At 42.4% G+C, this 19,062-nt stretch overlaps 1 protein-coding gene across 8 annotated transcripts in view; it reads right to left on the bottom strand.

The window, feature by feature from the left end:
• The window catches only part of EP400 (E1A binding protein p400), a 285,750-nt gene that overhangs the window by 149,940 nt on the left and 116,748 nt on the right, over positions 1 to 19,062 (bottom strand). For all 8 annotated transcript variants that reach the window (XR_004540299.1, XM_033954163.1, XM_033954160.1 and 5 more), the window contains 6 exons: positions 17,665 to 17,801; positions 12,668 to 12,837; positions 11,420 to 11,594; positions 6,936 to 7,072; positions 3,591 to 3,777; positions 3,122 to 3,288 (listed from right to left, as the gene is read on the bottom strand). Coding sequence is in view for 7 of the 8 variants with exons in the window: in XM_033954163.1 (XP_033810054.1) it covers positions 3,122 to 3,288; positions 3,591 to 3,777; positions 6,936 to 7,072; positions 11,420 to 11,594; positions 12,668 to 12,837; positions 17,665 to 17,801 (973 nt within the window). In the remaining variant the exon portion in view is untranslated. The remainder of the gene's footprint in view (positions 1 to 3,121; positions 3,289 to 3,590; positions 3,778 to 6,935; positions 7,073 to 11,419; positions 11,595 to 12,667; positions 12,838 to 17,664; positions 17,802 to 19,062) is intronic.

Below are 19,062 nucleotides of genomic sequence, written 5' to 3' on the forward strand. Positions count from 1 at the left end.
ATATTATATGGTAGGGATGGGAGGGGATAAATTTTATTAATTTAAGATGATTATAATAGAAAATCAAGTGATGTTTTTTGTTTTGTTTTTTTTCCATTTCTTTATTCATTTTTCATTTTACATCAAGTGTACAATATTACATCAATTGAATCATATACATCAATTGAAATTCTTTCCTATTATCATTTTCAATACATATATTAAGCCCCTCCCGCACCCTCCCTTTCCTCAATTATTGTAAATCAAACATATCATACATGTAATATATTCAAAATATTGATTAAACCAATAATATAGCAATATATCCCCCCTTTCCCATTTTTATAATTATACTTTTAATGTAAAAAAAGTGTCTAATCATTACAGTATGTTATCGATGCCCCCCAATTTTTTTTAAATTATTATAATTCCCTTTTTGTATGGCAATTGTTCTTTCCATTTTGTATATATGCATAACGAATTCCACCAGAAGATGTAATTAAGTCTTTTTTCCAATTTCTGGTGATATGTTGAATGGCAACTCCTGTCATTATTAATAAAAGTTTATTATTGCTAGATGAAATTTGACTTTTTATTCTCATGGACGTTCCAAATAGAATTGTATCATATGATAGAGCTACATGGTTTTCTAATAAACAATTAATTTGGGACCAAATTGATTTCCAAAAGGCCATGTTTCAGGGACAAGTGATGTTTTTAAGTTCAAATGTTATTTCCTGATACACTTGCTGTAAGTTGTAAAAATGAATAAAGAATTTTAAAAAAAAGAATTTAAGTTGCCAGATATTAGACCATTCCTCTAACTTTTGCAGATCCTTTTTCATGTTTTCCACTTCCTCCTTAGAGTCTAATCTGTTACAAATCTTGGTATCATCTGCAAAGAGGCAAACCTTTCCTTCTAATCCTTCGGCAATGTCGCTCACATACACATTGAACAGGATCAGGGCCCAGCCTTGATCCATTACTCATCTTTCTTTCCTCCGAGCAAATTCTATTAACCACTACCCTCTGGCGTCTGTCTGCCAACCAGTTTCTAATCCAGTTCACCACTTTGGTTCCTAACTTCAGTCTGTCAAATTTGTTCAAGAGCCTCCTATAAAGTACCGTGTCAAAGGCTTTGCTGAAATCTAAGTAAATTACATCTAGCATATGTCCTTGGTCCAATTATCTCTGGTCGCCCAATCAAAAAATTCAATCAGATTTGTTTGGCATGATTTACCTTTAGTAAACCCATAAAATTATTTTTTTTTTCCCCCAATCTTTATTCATTTTTACATCTTACAACAAGTGTATCAATAAATTGACAATTGAAATTAGGTACATCACTATCTACTACTGAAATTGATCCCGGCTTGTTTATAACAACCCATAAAATTCTCGATGGGGTAAAGTACTACCTATACATTATCTTATAAACATTCTCCTCAATTGACACACTTATAATGCCTTCCCTGCCTTCCCAAAAATCCCCCTCCATTCTTTCTCACTTAGCTTTCCCATTCTAATAAATTATATTTTTTATGTTCCCTCCCCAAAATCTATAAATTATTGTAATCACTCCTTTTGATGTTCACATGGATAGCCATACGTTTTCTAAAATTTGCTCTTTACCATCTTTTCCCCTTCATTCTCACGAAATGTTTAGTCTGTATCTCAAGTTTCAAGTTTATTAGGATTTTATATATCGCCTATCAAGGTTATCTAAGCGGTTTTTACAATCAGGTACTCAAGCATTTTCCCTATCTGTCCCCTTCGTCATATATCTACTATTATTATTAATTATTTCTATAGCGCTACCAGACATATGCAGTGCTGTACAGTCACAAAAAGAATACAGTCCTTGCTCGAAAGAGTTTACAATCTAAAAGGACAAACAGGATGTCATGGATACAGTTAAGGGGAACGGTTAATCTGCTGGCTGGGTTGATGGGCAGTCAGGAGTAGGGTTATGGATTGAAGGCTATATAAAAAAGGTGGGGTTTCACTCTGCTTTTAAACAAAGGAAGAGAAGGAGCTTGACAGACAAATTTGGGTAATTTATTCCAGGCGTAGGGAATGCCATCTTGTGGCTTCCCTCATGCCATCTTGTGGCTTCCCTCATGTTCTCCTTTTCTGTAGTACTGTCAAGGAAAGATCCTGAAAAATCTCCTTTACAGATTTTCCACAAGATTGCTCCCATTTTCCTCACTTTTTACATCACTTATTCTATAATCATGCAGGCAAGTCCTTAAGTTGCTTCTACCTGTATGTCCCCTTTCAACTTTCACCTGAGGCATTAATGACTCCTTCAGCATCGCTCCCCAAAACCACTATGCACAGCTCCCTTTACCACTTCTGCACTGTCCTGGAACTGCTCCTCTAAGGGTACTTCAAGAATCCCTATACTGCAGCACCTTGGTCTTTTCGTTATATCCTCCAGCTTCTCCTGTGTCAATTCCTCATTTTGCATCTGCAATTCAGTGACCTCCTTCTTGTGTTGCTCCACTTTTTCCTTTGCCTCCTCTATTCTGTAGCCTCAGGTTGTAACTTCTCCCCTTAGTTTAGCCACTGTTTCTTTAATTTCAGCCCTTACCATTCTGAACTCTTTCTCAAGTTCACTAAGCCACTTTTGCATCTCTCTCCAATGGGAACCTTTGCTTGCTCTCTGATCCCTGTCTGCTCGTTATCCAAGTCTGAGCAGCCTGCCGCTATTTTTGGATCTTCCCTACCATCAAGTGCTCCACTCAGCTCCCATCCTTTTCTCACTACTGCAGCATATCTGAATGCTTCCAAGTGTTTTTAAGTGGTCAATCAGCTCTCCAACCTTCATCCACTTTCTCTCAATTTTACTGGGGGGGTTAACAGGGACTTACTGTATTACTGTGCCACCAGAGCTCCGAAGCCAAGTGGCCACACCTGGCAGTGACTGCTTTTGACACTATAAAGCATGTTTTACAGGCATAAAATGGCTTTTATTAAACTGCTTGACTGCATATGCATGCAAAAAGTATGCACTCTTGAGTGAAAGCTACTAACTCAACAGCCATCACAGGTCAAGGAACAAAAATAAATTCTTGGTATCAGATAACCTCTCAATAGTTTATCACACTGACAGCACAGTACACACACACACAATCTGTACCTGTTTGGTTTGATCTTGACTAGAGCAGGTCTGGGGGGAGGGTCTGGAGAGCTGGAGATTTCATCAATAAGCTTCTTGGTCACTTTTAGCTTGGGTAATACCTGTGCTTCATAGCGACTCATTTCATTCTCCAGTCCAATCAGATCAAATATAGACATGTCGCTGTGCTAGTTGGCATTAAAGAGAAAAATGTGCCCTTTTACATAAGTTTAATTCAGTAAAGATATGATTTAACTAGAATGAATAAGCTTGGACTAAGAACTTCCAGGCTGGGTCTTTCAATAACTAGTGCCCAGAAGTGAAAAGCAGCCACTCCACTATCTAAAGACTGCTGTTATTGTCCCGATGTATGCTTTCCCACTGTTGCTAATATGCTCACTGTGAGATTGTAATGCTGATAATGCCCTCACTGCTTACTGTTTATTTAATCTCCGTGGAGAAAGGCATCTTAGTCTGATTTGTAACTCACCATCCAATGGTCATAGTTCAGGACTGTCAGAACCAGTGAAGCCGTGTTATATTGCAGTGCTTCAGAGACGTAAGGAGAGCGGGATGGCCGGGGCACCTCCAGATCTGGATGGTTACAAATCCTCTGCAGCTGCATCAGGATGTGGAGCACGCTGACAAAGTGGCCACTCTTAAGTGCTTCCTGGGTTCTGCTCAATCATCAACAAAAAATCATTATTCATTGCTACAGTTCGAACATTTACCCCCTCCTTTACTAACGCATAGCGTGGGTTTTAGCACCAGCAGCGACAGTAACTGCTCCGACACTCATAGACTTCCTATGAGCGTCGAAGCAGTTACCGCCGCTGCCGGCGCTAAAACCCACACTATGCGTTAGTAAAAGAGGGGGTTAAATAGTTAAATGAGATAGAAAGAGAAGCCTTCCTTTCACAGCAATCCACTAAATAAATACTATACATTTTGCCAGAGTTAGAAACTAAGTAAGTACAATAAACCCTTGGTTTACGAGCATAATTCATTCCGAAAACATGCTTGTAACCCAAAATACTTGTACATCAAAGCAAATTTCCCCATAAGAAATAATGGAAACTCAGATAATTCATTCCACAACCCAAAAACTTTAATACAAAATACTGTATGTACTTGTATTGCAAGACCTCGCTCATTTAGAAGTCACTACACTTCTGCAGCGTCAGAGAGTTGTGATGTGTGTATACTGTATGTACTTGTAAGACATTGCTTGTATATCAAGTTAAACTTTAATAAAATGTTTTGCTTGTCTTGCAAAACACTTGCAAACCAAGTTACTTGCAATCCAAGGTTTTACTGTACAGTGAGCCCTCTGAATCCGCAGTTTCAGCATCCGCGGATTCGGTTATTCGTGAATTTTATTTTATTATTTTTTTTTTTTAAATAAAGCTGCATTCCGCACCTTCCCCACCTCCCTCCCAGCATCCCAGATCTTCCTATGCTCCTGCCCCGTGCAGATCACTCATAGCAAATGGCTGCGGGGAGCTCCCATCGTAGTCTCGAGAGACTACAGGAACTCACGGCAGCCATTTGATATGAGTGATCTGCACGGGGCAGGAGCGTAGGAAGATCGCTCCTACCCCAAAAGCCCGCTAGACCACCAGGTAAGGTCTGGGATGCCGGGAGGGAGGCGGGGGTGGGTCAGAGCCGACCCAAAAGTTATTCGCGAATATTCCATATTCGCGTGCTGGCTCTGCCCACGAATACGGAGAGGGAAGTATAATCTATATGCATAATTTTTATGAGAAGTCAAAAAGAGAAAAACTTTTTTTAAGGCAGAGTTCTCTCTCTTTTTCACATTTTAGTCTGATTTCCAAAAATAATCTGCACAAGGAGCTGAGGCTGAGAGATAACAGAAAAGCTGTCTTAAGGTTGAATGCCTCAGTGCTGCCCACTTTTCCTGCATGGGGACCAGTATTTTACTTTTAGATACTTCCATTCAAATGCTACAACTAGTAACTGACAATTAGATTGCAACCTTTGGTCACAGTGAAGGTGCAAAACAAATACAGTGGTACCTTGGTTTGCGAGCATAATTTGTTCCAGAAGCATGCTCATAATCCAAAGCACTCGTATATCAAAGCGCATGTCCTCATAAAAAATAACTGAAACTCAGACGATTCGTTCCACATCTCAAAAACTGGTATGGATAGTAAGTAGATGCAGAAGAGGGAGGGTTAAGTGACTTTGCCCAGAGTCACAAGGAACTGTAGAGGAAATTAAACCCATTTCCTTAGCCAAAAGGAGCCGGAACAAATGAGACCGACTACTGTACCTCCCTCATCTCCCGACTCACTTCCTTCACTTCTAGCTTCTCTAGCATCGGGAGCTCCACTGTGTGTGGCATGGTGAAGTGCCAGCACCACTGTCACCTGCAGTCCAGGAATTAGTAGTCCTCCGTGAAGCGTCACCAATGAGCTGGCTGCCAGCATCTCTGCCTCTAACAACCACAGGTCTTCCAGCGGGCTCCTATATTGTCAGTGGTAGCCTTTTTAGCAACCCAACACTCGCCTGAGTTCAGGAAAGTGCAGGATTGTCCTGTTTATGGTGCAACGGCAGCAGCCCAGAGCTCTCTTTTGGTTGGCAGTGCCCCGCAATTGGGTGGGAAGCGGCTGAATAGGCGCGTGCACAGCTGGCAGGAGGACAGGCATCCATGCGACTGCCCTGGCGTTCTCAGACTCCGGCAATGTTTGAGGTGTGCTGGTGTCTCCGCATATTGTTACAGCTTGGCAGCAGCTTCCAGTGGCCTCACGTGAACAGCTGGTAGCTCAACAGCCCTCACTGATGGGGGGCTGGCCATGTGGGGAGTCGCAGCATGCTCTGACCCGGCCCTTCATTTTCTAGTGACAGCAGTGGTTCAGGCCGGCCTTACCTCCACCCCTTCCTCCCTGCACTCTCCACTTTCTCCCACCCCCCACCCCATGTGCCGCTTGGGTGCCTCTGGAGCTGTGCCAGGCCCTGTCCGCAGAAGCCTTTGCCTTCTGTGCCCTGCAGTTTCTATCGGTGCCGCCGCTGCATACACAGAGAGGAAATATAGACACGTGAGTAAGCGCTCGTTTACCGAAGCAACACTCGGTTTGCGAGTCAAAGTTTGCTGGAGTGTTTTGCTCGTCTTTCAAAACACTCGCAAACCGAGGTTTGACTGTATTTTACTTTCTTTGCCTTCATGAGTTAAAAGCATTTTTGTAAGAGCTTCTATGCATCCGCGACCATGTTACCCCTGCATTAGCTTCCATGCACTGGCTGCCCATTCAAAAACGCTGCACCTTCAAGGCTCTGCTCCTCGCTTTCAAAACCTTCCATGAAACGATTCTGTACTACATGAAAACTAAACTACAAATCTACTTCCCAAAACGACCACTGAGGTCCCAAGGAGAAAAACGACTGACCATACCTTCTGGCCGCTCCCTCAAAACTGAAATTGCCCACAAACGCTCCTACTCACATTTCATACCCAAACTTTGGCACACAATCCCTCCATCTGTCAGATCACTAGATGGACTCTGGAACTTCAGGAAGGCCGTGAAAACCTTCCTCTTTACTAACCCAGCGCCTTAAAGTCATTCACCCTGAAATGCCACCCAGTCAACTCACCTTTGTCACTTAATTTCACCAGATGCTACTTAGTACATATGTTTTATTGTCATGTCTATATTGTAATTTATGTAAAATGTCATCTCTGCTCTGTCTGGATTATTATGGATGTACTTTGTAACCCGTTCTGGGCTCTTTTGGAAGAACGGGCTAAAAATTGAATAAATAAATAAATAAATAAATATGCATAGCCCAGTAGCCCATCTGTAGCACAAGTCCTTACCCTGTCTGTAACATGACGTCCTCATACAAGGCCCTTTGCCGATTAGAGAGGTGACATTTTAACACATGTTCATATTTCTTGGTTAGCTGCCTTTCAACATCTCTTTTTGATCTTCGTAAAATAAATGGCTGAGTCATCTGAAAAAAAGGCAGCAAACTAATCATAAGCATAATTTCATAAACTGCTTTCTTAAAACTGTATTTATCCTCCCCAGTCCTTACTCTACAAGCAAATTAGCTCATCCTCCCACTAGCCAGGCTCTTTAACTGGAGTTTAACTGTCTCCAATACAGACTGCTAGATGGCAAACAGGTAATAAAATGTTTGGAAAAGGGAGACTCTTCTTTTATAAAGATTCTTTTTCACTCACAGCAATAATCTGGGATACATATCAAAATCTCAAAATAATACTGCAGGATGTATTTATAACAATTTTATGACCAGCCTGATCTCAAGGGCATAGAGGGGTATAGATAGAAGATTACTGCACAGGTCCTGGACCTGTTGGGCCACCGCGTGAGCGGACTGCTGGGCACGATGGACCTCGGGTCTGACCCAGCAGAGGCATTTCTTATGTTCTTATGTTCTTAAACTGTAATTAATTCTTCAAGCCATTATCTTCTTCAAGTTTCTTTTATACTAGATCTTTTAAGACGGTTATTGTATGAGCACAAAGCCTTATCAACATGACAAAAAACAAGATATGGTAATTTACTCCAGCACTTGGGACTCAGTAACAGCTTTGAGTCCAATGTAGCCCACTGATTCTCAGCCTGGTCCTCAGGACACAGCCACTCCATGTATATTTATTGTAGATATGTTGAAAAGCCAGACTGGCCTGATGTGCCCAAAGAATTAGAAAAGTTAGAGAAAAGGGCAATGATATTCATAAAGGGAACGCGACACCTTCCCTATTAGGAAAAGCTAAAGTAGCTAGGACTCTTCAACTTATAGAAGAGACAGCTCAGGCGAGATATGATAGAGGTCTATCAAATATTGAGTGGAGTGGAATGATTAAATGGAATCACTTGTTTTACTCTTTCCAAAAATACTAGAACTAGGGGATATATGCAATGAAGCTACTAAGTAGTAAATTTAAAACAGACCGGAGAAATTACTTCTTCACTCAACAGTGAAGAAGAAGGGTCACCTTCGAAAGCTCATCATATACTGAGTTAGTCCAATAAAAAAGTATTACCTTATTTCCTTTATTTGTTTTATTTCTATATATTACCCTGAAAAGTGGACTAGCATGGGCACCACACCATTTCATTCAACATGTAATTAAACTCTGGAATTTGTTGCCAGAGAATGTGGTAAAAGCAGTTAGCAGGGTTTAAAAAAAGGTTTGAATAATTTCCTAAAATAAAAGTTCATAAGTTATTAAAGATGAACTTAGGAAAATGCACTGCTTATTTATAGGATAAGCATCATAAAATCTGTTTTATTCTTGTGACCTAGATTGGCCACTATTAGAAACAGGATACTGGGCTTACTGTCCCAGTATGGCAACTCTTATGTTTATGTTTATTCAAATTTGAAATACCACTGAATCTTACAGAGTTCTCAGCGGTTTACATATCTTTTACAGGTACTTCAAGCATGTTCCCTTATGATCTACCATGTTTACCCAAAAATAAGCCCTAGCATGATTTTCGGGGTAGGTCTTAATGTAAGCCCTACTCCAAAAATAAGCCCTAGTCCCTGGATTCACTGGGAGAAGCGCTTCCCCCTGCCCCCGTAGACCCTCCCATCTTTTCATCTCTCCCTCCCATCCAAACCCCGCCAACCCTGAGACCTACAAAGAGCAGCGTCAGCAGCACTCTAAACAGGCTGCTTCACAGCCTTCTTCCGCCGGGGCATTCCCTCTGCCGCATCACTAATATATAGAAATAAAACAAATAAAGGAAATAAGGTAATACTTTTTTATTGGACTAACTCAGTATATGATGAGCTTTCGAAGGTGACCCTTCTTCTTCACTGTTGAGTGAAGAAGTAATTTCTCCGGTCTGTTTTAAATTTACTACTTAGTAGCTTCATTGCATATATCCCCTAGTTCTAGTATTTTTGGAAAGAGTAAAACAAGTGATTCCATTTAATCATTCCACTCCACTCAGTATTTGATAGACCTCTATCATATCTCGCCTGAGCTGTCTCTTCTATAAGTTGAAGAGCCCTAGCCACTTTAGCTTTTCCTAATAGGGAAGGTGTCGCGTTCCCTTTATGAATATCATTGCCCTTTTCTCTAACTTTTCTAATTCTTTGGGCACATCAGGCCAGTCTGGCTTTTCAAGATATCTACAATGTCATCAGCAACACAGCACATGGAAAGCCCCAGTGGGAGAAGGCCACAATGCAGCCTGTTTAGATTGTTGCCAACACTGCTCTTTGTAGGGAGGTATGTAGGTCTCGCGGTCGGCGGGGTTCAGATGGGAGGAAGAGAGGGAAGGATGGGAGGGTCAGAAGGAGTTCGGCTGCATTGCAGGGGCAGGGGGCTGCTCAAGGGTTCTGCTGCATGGAAGGGAGGTACTGAAGCTGGACAAAGGTTCTGCATGAGGGAGGGATAGAAAGATGCTGTGCACAGTGCAAGGGTTCTGCTGCATAGGAGGGAGTGGAGGGAGGGATAGAAAGATGCTGCAAAGGGCAGACACAAGGGAATGAGTGAGAGGGGAGGAAAGATGCTGCATGTATGGAGGAGAGAAAGGAAAGAGGAATAATTGGGGTGGAAGAGAGGAAGGGAGAGATGATCATTGTACATGAAAAAAATAAGACCTACCCCAAAAATAAGACCTAGTGTGTTTTGGGGCCCAAAATTAATATAAGACACTGTCTTATTTTGGGGGAAACACGGTAGCCTATTGGATCAGTGGCCCCTTTATCTATGTTCTTTATGTTTCTTCCTCTGAACTCTCTCTCCTGAAATTGTAACTATGTTTTCTTTGTATCAGTATTGTCTGATCTGTTGGTTTATTTTGTTAATGTAGCCACTTTGACAATATCTTGAAAGGCAACACATCAAATGAACGAACATAAAATTATGTTATTCTGCAAGTGCTCCTAGTAAAGCTAATTAGAGGGTAATTTATTTATTTAAAAACTTATTTCCTGCTTAAACATAAGCGGGTTACAAAAGCACATACATAATGTTATCTGCAGGGACAGGAAGTTGAAGCAGAGGAGAAAGCTTCCGGGTCCACCGAAGACAGTGTGTTTAAGCTGCCAGTAGCCTGAAGATCGCAAGCTCTAGCGAGGGACTCGGTGCAAGCACTGGTGCTGCATGTGCTTTAAACAGCACAGCCAGCTCCCATTGGAAAAACTCCTTAAGTTGGTCCTGGAAGGACTGCACTGGTACCATTGGCTCAACAGCCAGTACCATTGGTGCTGACGCCTGGGTGACTTTGATGAGGAAGCACACCTTAAAGGAGACACATCCTGTACTGAAGGAGATCGATGGTGGCGTCGACTCTTGGCATACATCGAGGGATTTGATGTTGAAGATGCCTGAGATGAGGATGACTTCTTAGTAGGTTAACCCAATGCAGGAACTGAGTCCAACATCGAGGGAGGCATCTGTGCCGGTACCGTCGGTACCGATTTGGCCTCCGAGGCCATGGCCACTCCAAAAAGCTTCTCTTGTGAATGCATTGAGCCTTAAGAGAGCGTTTTTTCAATGTAAGATAGTGGGTACAAGAGTCCACTCGATGCTCTGGCACCAGTTGTGCAGATCAACGAGCGATATGGGTCGCAAGAAGGCCTCAACATGAGAGGAAAAATCTCAGCAGTAAGTTCAAAAAACACAATGGTTGCAATACCGAGACCGAAAAAACACAAGTTGAAAGCCTGAAGGCTAAACAGGCAGAAGGCCCAAATGAGGGCCTTCTGCCCTCATTATACCTCGTTATAGAAATACCTAGGTATAATGCATTGCAATAATCTAACCAGGTCAATATCATTAGAAACAAACAGATTCATAAATAAATATTTTGGTCAAATGATAATAGCATTTCTTCTAGGGTAGTGGTTCTTAAACCTGTCCTGGGGAACCTCCAGCAGGTCGGGTTTTCAAGATATCCCTAATGAATATGCATGAGATAGATTTGCATATAACAGAGATAAGAGGCATGCAAATATGCCTCATGCATATTCATTAGGAAACTCATTTCCTGAAAACCCGTTTGGTTGGCCCCCCAGGACATGTCTAAGAACCACTGTCTAGGGCACTAAATAGCCTGGAGGGCTTACAATCTAATTTTGTACCCAAGATCACAAGAAGCAGCAATGGGATTTGAACCAAGCCAATAAATAGCAAGGCTATTTATAAGTTCATCAGCAGAAGGTACTATATACTCTTTTGCACTTTCAACTCTCAGCAGACAGATCATAAAGAGGCTAAGCCAGGACCAGAACAAAGGTTTTGACCGTGCCATGCCAGAATACTAGACAATCCACAAAGAATAAGGGAAGAGATATAAAGAAAGAACATACTCGATGCAACCTGATGACCACTTTATGGCAGTAGTCTTGGTTTTCTTCATTACTTGCTTTCACTGGAAAATCAAGATATGCCCTGGAGATTCCTGGGATCAGGAAGTGAACCATGGTCCACAATTCCATCAAGGTGTTCTGCAAAGGAGTGTCTCTCAGCAGCAGCCGGCGTTGGCTGTGAACAAGAAATTACTCATTAATCAGAGCTCTTACCATAACAACTTTTCAAATATTTTTACAGCATGCAAACAGCTCATTAAGCCAGGTAGGTGTTATCCATGCATGTGAAAAATACTTGAGACTATAGGTGTAAATTAGGATCACAAAAAACCAAAACCCACATAATTAAACATCTTAAAATCGCCAACACAAAGTATTCTTTGACACCCAAATTACTTTTTGAGCATATTGGCACCAAAACTGTTAGAAAGAGAGATTTTTATCTTGATAATTACTTTTTATAAAAAACTAAATGGTATTCTTACAAAATTTCTTTGGCTGGGTAAAACTGCTAGAATAGCCATGGAGGGGCATAATAAAAAAAAAAGTCTAAGTCCCCTTTTGGCCTAAGGCCTTAAATATTGAAAGTAGAAGCAGGGAAAATGTCCATTATCAAATAAAAACATCCAAAAGGAATGGCTGGCTTAGAGTCTGATTGGCCCAGGCAGCTCAAACCCCACCCACAGATGGGGCCTGAGGCGCCTGGGCCAACCGGAATAGGCCCAGTAGCCTTAGGCCCCTCCTGAGGGTGGGGTCTGAGGCACATGGGCCGGGTTTACAGCCTGCTTGCTTCAAATTCCTTTATAAGAACCAATATTATAGAGTAATTTGAATTTCTAAAACTATGGGTCACGAAACCATAGTTCAAGTGAGACTATAACACAGAATGAAAAACCACAGCTAAAATAAATAACGTTTTCAAAATTGTTGTCTGAGATGATTTGCAGCAGCAATAATGGCATTCAGAATGGACTGCCAAGAACGCTGAATGGCCCGCGCTGCTCCTGACGCTCATAGGAACTCAATGAGCGTCAGGAGCAGTGCAGGACATTCAGCACAGCTTCCCGCGCTAGAAACTGCTATCGCAAAGGAAGCTAAAGATTTGCTGTTCTAAAATGTACCTCCTCCACCAATCATCTAAATGAGCTATAAAATGAGAGAATTTGCAAATAAAATTAAATAGAGTAATTTTCATGTCCAAATGGTGAATAGGAAAAGTAATAATAAATTCAAGTGTATTTTAAGGACCTTCGAAGACTGAATAACACCTCCCAGTGCTTCCGGCTCATATTCCTGATTTGCTGCACTTCATCCAGGATTAGATATTTCCAGCTCATTTTCTGGAATGCTTGGTGATCTTTGAACAGCTGCTTGTATGACGTAATACAGATATTAAAACTGTTAGGCTCTGCCCACACCTGCAAAACACAAGCAAGACCAATATAGAACCTTGTAAATCTGGAAAACTTCAACCAGTAGATTAGAATATCTTTTGAGAAACCTTAAATATATATCAGAAACAATCAACTCATCTGAATGTAGGTTTCATTCCTGCTTTCTAGTATTAGAAAAAAAGCGTCATTACTTTTATTTTTTTTCAACTCACAAGGTTTTCTTAACATCATTTACTACTGCAGCCACAAGACAGATGCACAGGACTTCGGCAATGCACTTATTACCATAATCAGTGCCGTGGCTATGAGGATGAAGTGGGGCTGATCCCAGTGCTGCACAATGGTTTGGAACACCACTGAGGAGAGCTGCCACTTGCCCAGAACCAAAGCGTGTCTGCTAGCCATAAAGCTCGGTTTGTGTCAGGTAAGGGTTTGGCTAAACCTAGCCCAGCCATCAGAAGGGCTAACCAATGTGATAAGCTAGAGACAAAGAATAGGGAAAATTCTCTATTTCCCTTTAAATCTCAGTTAGCTGATCTCCGGGGAGTGGGAGACGATGAAGGTAATAGCCTGGAACAGCCACAGATCTCTTCCACCTCCCCTGCTAACTCTCAGCTGCAGGAACTGATTACAGCTCCTAAGAAAGTTAGGCAGAAGCTGCATGCTGCCCCTCCCCCTCAGAGAACAGGGCGTGTCCGCCTCAATGCATTAGAGGCTGCTCTGAGGAGAAGGCAGGCAGTCTGCCCTGAGCCAGCTCAGGAAGGAGGTGTTCAGGACTGTGCTCCTGACCCTCACTGCTCTACAGACATTGAGATGGTGGATTCAGACACTGACCCTGCTGCTAACCAGCCAGCAGAACTAGAACTCATGGATTGCCTTGAAACTGCTAGCATTCCTGAAGGTATTCCTATGGAAGACAATTAAGTTTCATGACTGGGAGATTTTTGTCTACTTGCTCAGGTTAGCAACTGTTTAGACTTCTTCTCAGCAACTGCTTGTACTTTGAGTGAAGAATGAGAGCAGTGCTGAACTCCTGTTGTGAAGCCTGAAAGTAAAAACTTTTTTTTTTGTTGTGTGAAGCTGAAATGAGCTGGACTGTTTAAGTTTATATTTTTGGTTTTTGAATGCTGTGGGTGAGGAAGTAGTTTATGGGGAAGAATCCACTTATCATCCTTGGTAGGGATTGCGGGGCCATTTGTGGCATTCTGTGATAACAGAATTAATTTGTGGATTCGGCTACTCCCCTCCCCCGCCAGCTACTTTTAAGTTGGCTGGGGCCAAGCCTTCCTTAACCTAGGCTTGGACACCACACTGATTTTGTGCTGGAAAAGAAGTGGTCTAGTGGTGGCTGCCTCTTGTCAAAGGCAGAACTTTGAAGATTGTTTGCTTATACTTACCTGGAATACCTGCATTAAGGTGTGAGCTGTAGGATACTGTTTTCAGCTCATTTTTTGTTCAGGTTGTACCTTTTTGTTTAAGATTACACAGAAGACTGTTTCAGGGTCCTTACCCAATAAACTAAGACTTGAGTTATTTTTTGAAATTAACTCTTTTAAATCTTGTTTCCTTTTATTGAACTTTGAGACCAGCAGGACTTCCAGCTTCTCCTGGAAGCACGTCGGAGGAGGGCTATTTTGAGCGCTGTCAGGAGCCAAACCTATCCACGGGCACCGGCAACGCCACAGTGTCCACTGGTACATTGGTGACTCCCACCACATATACTGCATCCACAGAAAGAGAAAGTAGCCTCCTGAGCCAGAGAGGGTCTCTTTGCGCCTCCCCAGCAAGGGACTTAGGCTACTGCCATTGCGCTGTCGGAGAAGTCTCCAACCACTTGGTCCTCCAGAAACTTCTGGAATCGAACCAGAGCGAGGTGCATGGCTTCCAGCTCCAACCATGTCAATCGACTATGTCCAGTGGGACAGATTCCAATCTCATAGGATGGGGCGACTAGTACAGTGAACTCCCTAGCCCCATAAGCTGGTATCTGTCATCAATATGACCCAGGAGGTACGCCACTGAAGAGGAACTGTGGGAGAAGCTACAAAGCACAATTTTCCGGAGTCAAGGGAAGACTAGATTATAATGCAGTCTTGTGCAGAGCCCAAAAAGAGAGGAAGGCATTCTGGAGAGGGCACCTTTGTGCTCTTGCCCAAGGAACTACATCAAATGTGGCTGCCAGGGACCTTAGGATCTGAAGACAGCTCCAAGCCGATAAAGCAGGTTCCTCAAAGAAGGAAGAAACAGTGAGAACACAGCTACCAACAGCTGGCCTCTGTAAATAAGTGCAACCTGCTGCTGTGTTGAACAGAACACCCAGATATTCCAGAGGCTGCATGGGTGTCAGATTGCTCTGTCTGGAGCTCATAATTCAACCAAGGTCCTCCAGAACGGGGATCACCGGATCCACAGTATGGCAACCCTTGGTCAACGAGGGAGCTCTTATCGGTCAGTCATCCAAGTAAGGGTGTACTGGCGGACCCATGTTCCGAAATAAGCTGCCACGACCAGCATCACCTCGATGAAGGTACGGAGAGCCAAGAACTGGCAATGATTGTTTGCATGGGGTTTAAAAAAAAATATATATATATATGAAATCGCAAGCATGCGCGATGTGGCTGGAAACATCAGCATGTACATGTAAGTTTCCGTGAAATCCAGCGATGAACTCTCCAAGGGCCACCGCTGCAATGACAAATCACACTGCCTCCATGCAAAAGCATGGAACCATGAGAGCCACATTTACATGCTGGATATCCAGAACAGGCCCTCAGGGAGCCTTTTTAAAAATTTTTTCAGGCATAAAGATATATATGGAGTAGATGTCAGAGCCTGAGAGATTGGGTGGCTCCGGCTCTATAGCTTGAATATCCAACAAGTGTTATGCAGTGGCTTGCATCTTGAGCGCTGTGGCAGGTGACATGCGGATGAGTCCACAAACCAATCCGTAAAAGCTAGGCATGTTCATGTGAAGCCTGACCGAAGAATGTCCAAGAACCACAGGTTGGACAAAAGGTGAGCCCAGGTTGGCAGGTCACTGAGAGTCTGCCCCCTTTCTATAGAGGAGCATACTTCAGCCTGGCATCATTGTGCCATTGTGTACGAAACAGGACGGAGAAGGCTGGAAGCACCTGCAGTCGGAGTATCGCTGCCAGGAGCTCTCGGAAAATCCCAGAGACGTGGCAGTCGTAAACGAGCAGAATCACCAGGAGCCATGAACAATTAGAGTGACCAGAACCTCCAAAGGATCTGGATATGCTATCAGGCAGGGACACAAGGGATGGGTTACCACAGAAACCATGAGGTTGTCCAGTCCCTTGTCAAACCAAAACCGCTCCTTAAAGGAAAGTTTAGCCAAAGGAGCCTTGTAAGTGGAAAGAGCAACTCATTGTCAGATCCAGAGCATCCAGCAAGCAAGAACTGAGTACGCTGGCACCTTAGCCAGTACTTGCATAAGAAGGTGAGGAGGAAGCTCCACAACCTCAGTCTTCAGGCAGCTCAGCTAAGACAGACAAGTGCAAGCGACAAAGGATGCTGCCGAAGCAGCCTTAATGTCTAAAGCAGCTGCAGCAAAAGCCTCCAGAGGATAACATCCACAAGGCAGTCCTGCATATCTGTAAGCACCGCACCACCTGCCCTGGGAAAATAGGTGCTGGAAGTCTGTGCAACTCAAAAATCCACCTTAGGCTGACCCAAAAGCTGCTGGCAGTCCTGTGCCAGCGGATAAAAGTGAGATATTGTCCACGCTATAAGAGCGCCTTCCAGATAGACATACTACTCTGAGATTAAGAAGGTCGCAGCAGGGTACCAGGGTAAAGCAGAAGAATGGGAGCGCACTCCACAAAGCCAAGAGGAAAACGTAGACAGAGCCAGCTAAGAGATCAAATTCAACTCATACAGAGATGCAGACATAAGATCTGGCAAAGCCACTCTTGAGGACTCCGAAGAGTCAGAAAACAGTCCCTGAACAAATTACAGTCCCTGTTGAGACAGACATGGGGGGAGTCACAGCTTGCCCTGGATTGGTGGCATGGAATGCTGCTACAATTTGAGTTTTTGCCAGGTACTTGTGATTTGGATTGGCCTCCGTAAAGACAGGATACTGGGTTAGATGGACCACTGGACTGACCCAATAAAGGCTATTCTTATGTAATTATCTAGAATGCCTGTGTTAGATGGTAACACATTAGTAAATCCACCACTTCATGAGATGGTTGGGGGTATGGATTTATTATCACTGTACAGTGCTGTAAAATGATAATTATTATTATAATTTTAACACATTAATTAGTGTTCCTGGTATAACTGTCTACCAAAGGATTACTCTCAGCCTACATTAAGAGGGAAATCTTGATTCTTCTCAAGGATGGCAATTCTATGAACATGACTTTCTGCCTAAATATCCTGAAGATTTTTATTTCATTAAACAAAACTATCAAGTAAAAGTTTATTTTCTATACAGAATTTTCAGTTATTTTTTTTTTCTAACTGGAAACTAATAATCACAAGCAATAAATACTCCATAGTGCACAGACCAGTTCATGTGCATTTAGATCTTCTTTAGAGCCAAGGACCCAAGACAATGGCTTCCAAAATCTGCCCTACTAACCCCCAAACGCAGTCTGCTTTCCAAGATATCTTCAATCAACATTCATAGCAAATTTGTATGCACTGGTGGACTCATATATGCAAATTTATTTTACATATTTTTTATAAATATCCCAAAACACACGGAATCAGCTAAGATAACAGCTCTCTCTGCAGAAGAGTATTAATATAACAAGTTCTCTTATTTTTAAAACTGGAGCAGAACACTTAGGTGAAACTACTTGCAATCAGTTCATGCTGTACCTGTCTCCTCTTCTTAAACTCTTTCTGGTTGTCAAAGTGCAAAAGAACCTTCAGTCCAGGACACCAGCGTTTAAATTCCAACTCCCACTTTAGCATCCTACAACTGCGGACAACAACAAGGTGTGGGCCCCAGTTGCCTAACAGGGAAAAAAAAATCTTGTTTCAGGATGCAAATTAAATTGTACTCAAGTACAGAAGCAGAGAAAACTGTTCTGACAGAAAGCAAGCCAGGGAATAAAAACAAATTTCAACCTTAACAACTATGCTCAGATAATAATTTAGATTTTAAGCAAGACCTTAATGCACTTAATATGTTAATACTTCAGAAACATGTTTCCACCTCCGGAGAAAAAGCAGCACATTTGTGACACCTGGAGTGCTTGAAAGCTACCAAATATCAAAGCAGATGGGGAGAAACAGCATTATAATTACAGTTTGATAAACTGAGGCACAAGAAGGTAAAGTGACTGGTCCTAGACAGTAAATAAAATAAAAAAAATTAACATTAGGATTTCAGCCTTCTTTTCCAAAAATGGAATAATATACCATCCCTCATGTGTTCTGCAGATCAAAGACTATTAACGATTGTTATATAGTCCCTGTTCCCTCCTATTACTTCTCTTGTTGCATTAATTAATTCTTTGTTGAATTGTTTTATGTCGGTTAATCGTTATCCCCCTGATATTCAACCTGTGGCAGTCAATATATACTGCATATTTTTTAAACACTTACCATCACTGACTAGATTAGCCCCCAATATTCAATGCCAGGCTATGTTTGGCCACTAGCACTGAATAATACTAAGGGCTAACTTCTGTAGGGATGGCCACCAGAAACTATAGGGGTCCGGCCAATATGCAGCCCTTGCTATATATCAGCTGGTACCCGCATACATGAAAGCCCCCAATCTCCTATCCAGCCTCCAAAATAGCCCCTTCCTCCTACCCCCTCCCCCAGTCCATGAGAATCCTTCCTCGAGTCCTACCAGACCAGTCCGACATGGATAGGTTATACCCTTCTACCAGTGCATGCAGACAGAAAGACTTGTGAACTTTGACCCATATAAAGCACCATGCATCTGCTCCTCAGTATTTTTATGTAACAAAGCAAATAAGAGACTCCATAAAATAAATTTACCCAATAAGCCAGAGACTGAGGATGTAGAGCATCTGTCTTCCCCTCCTCCCTTTTCCAACCCTGTCTACCACCCCCCCGCCCCCTTAACCACCAAAACAATTTTCAGGAGAAATTAAAGGACTTAAACAACCTTCAGTAACACTAGAAAGGTGTTAAAGACAACAGTACATATCCAAAGTGGGGGACAAGACATTTTTTTATATGTGTAAATGATAGCAGGAAGGGCAAAGTGATGCACTTTGGGAAGAATAACTCAAATCA

The sequence above is a fragment of the Geotrypetes seraphini genome, chromosome 8 (genome assembly GCF_902459505.1).
Source record: "Geotrypetes seraphini chromosome 8, aGeoSer1.1, whole genome shotgun sequence".
NCBI lineage: Eukaryota > Metazoa > Chordata > Amphibia > Gymnophiona > Dermophiidae > Geotrypetes > Geotrypetes seraphini.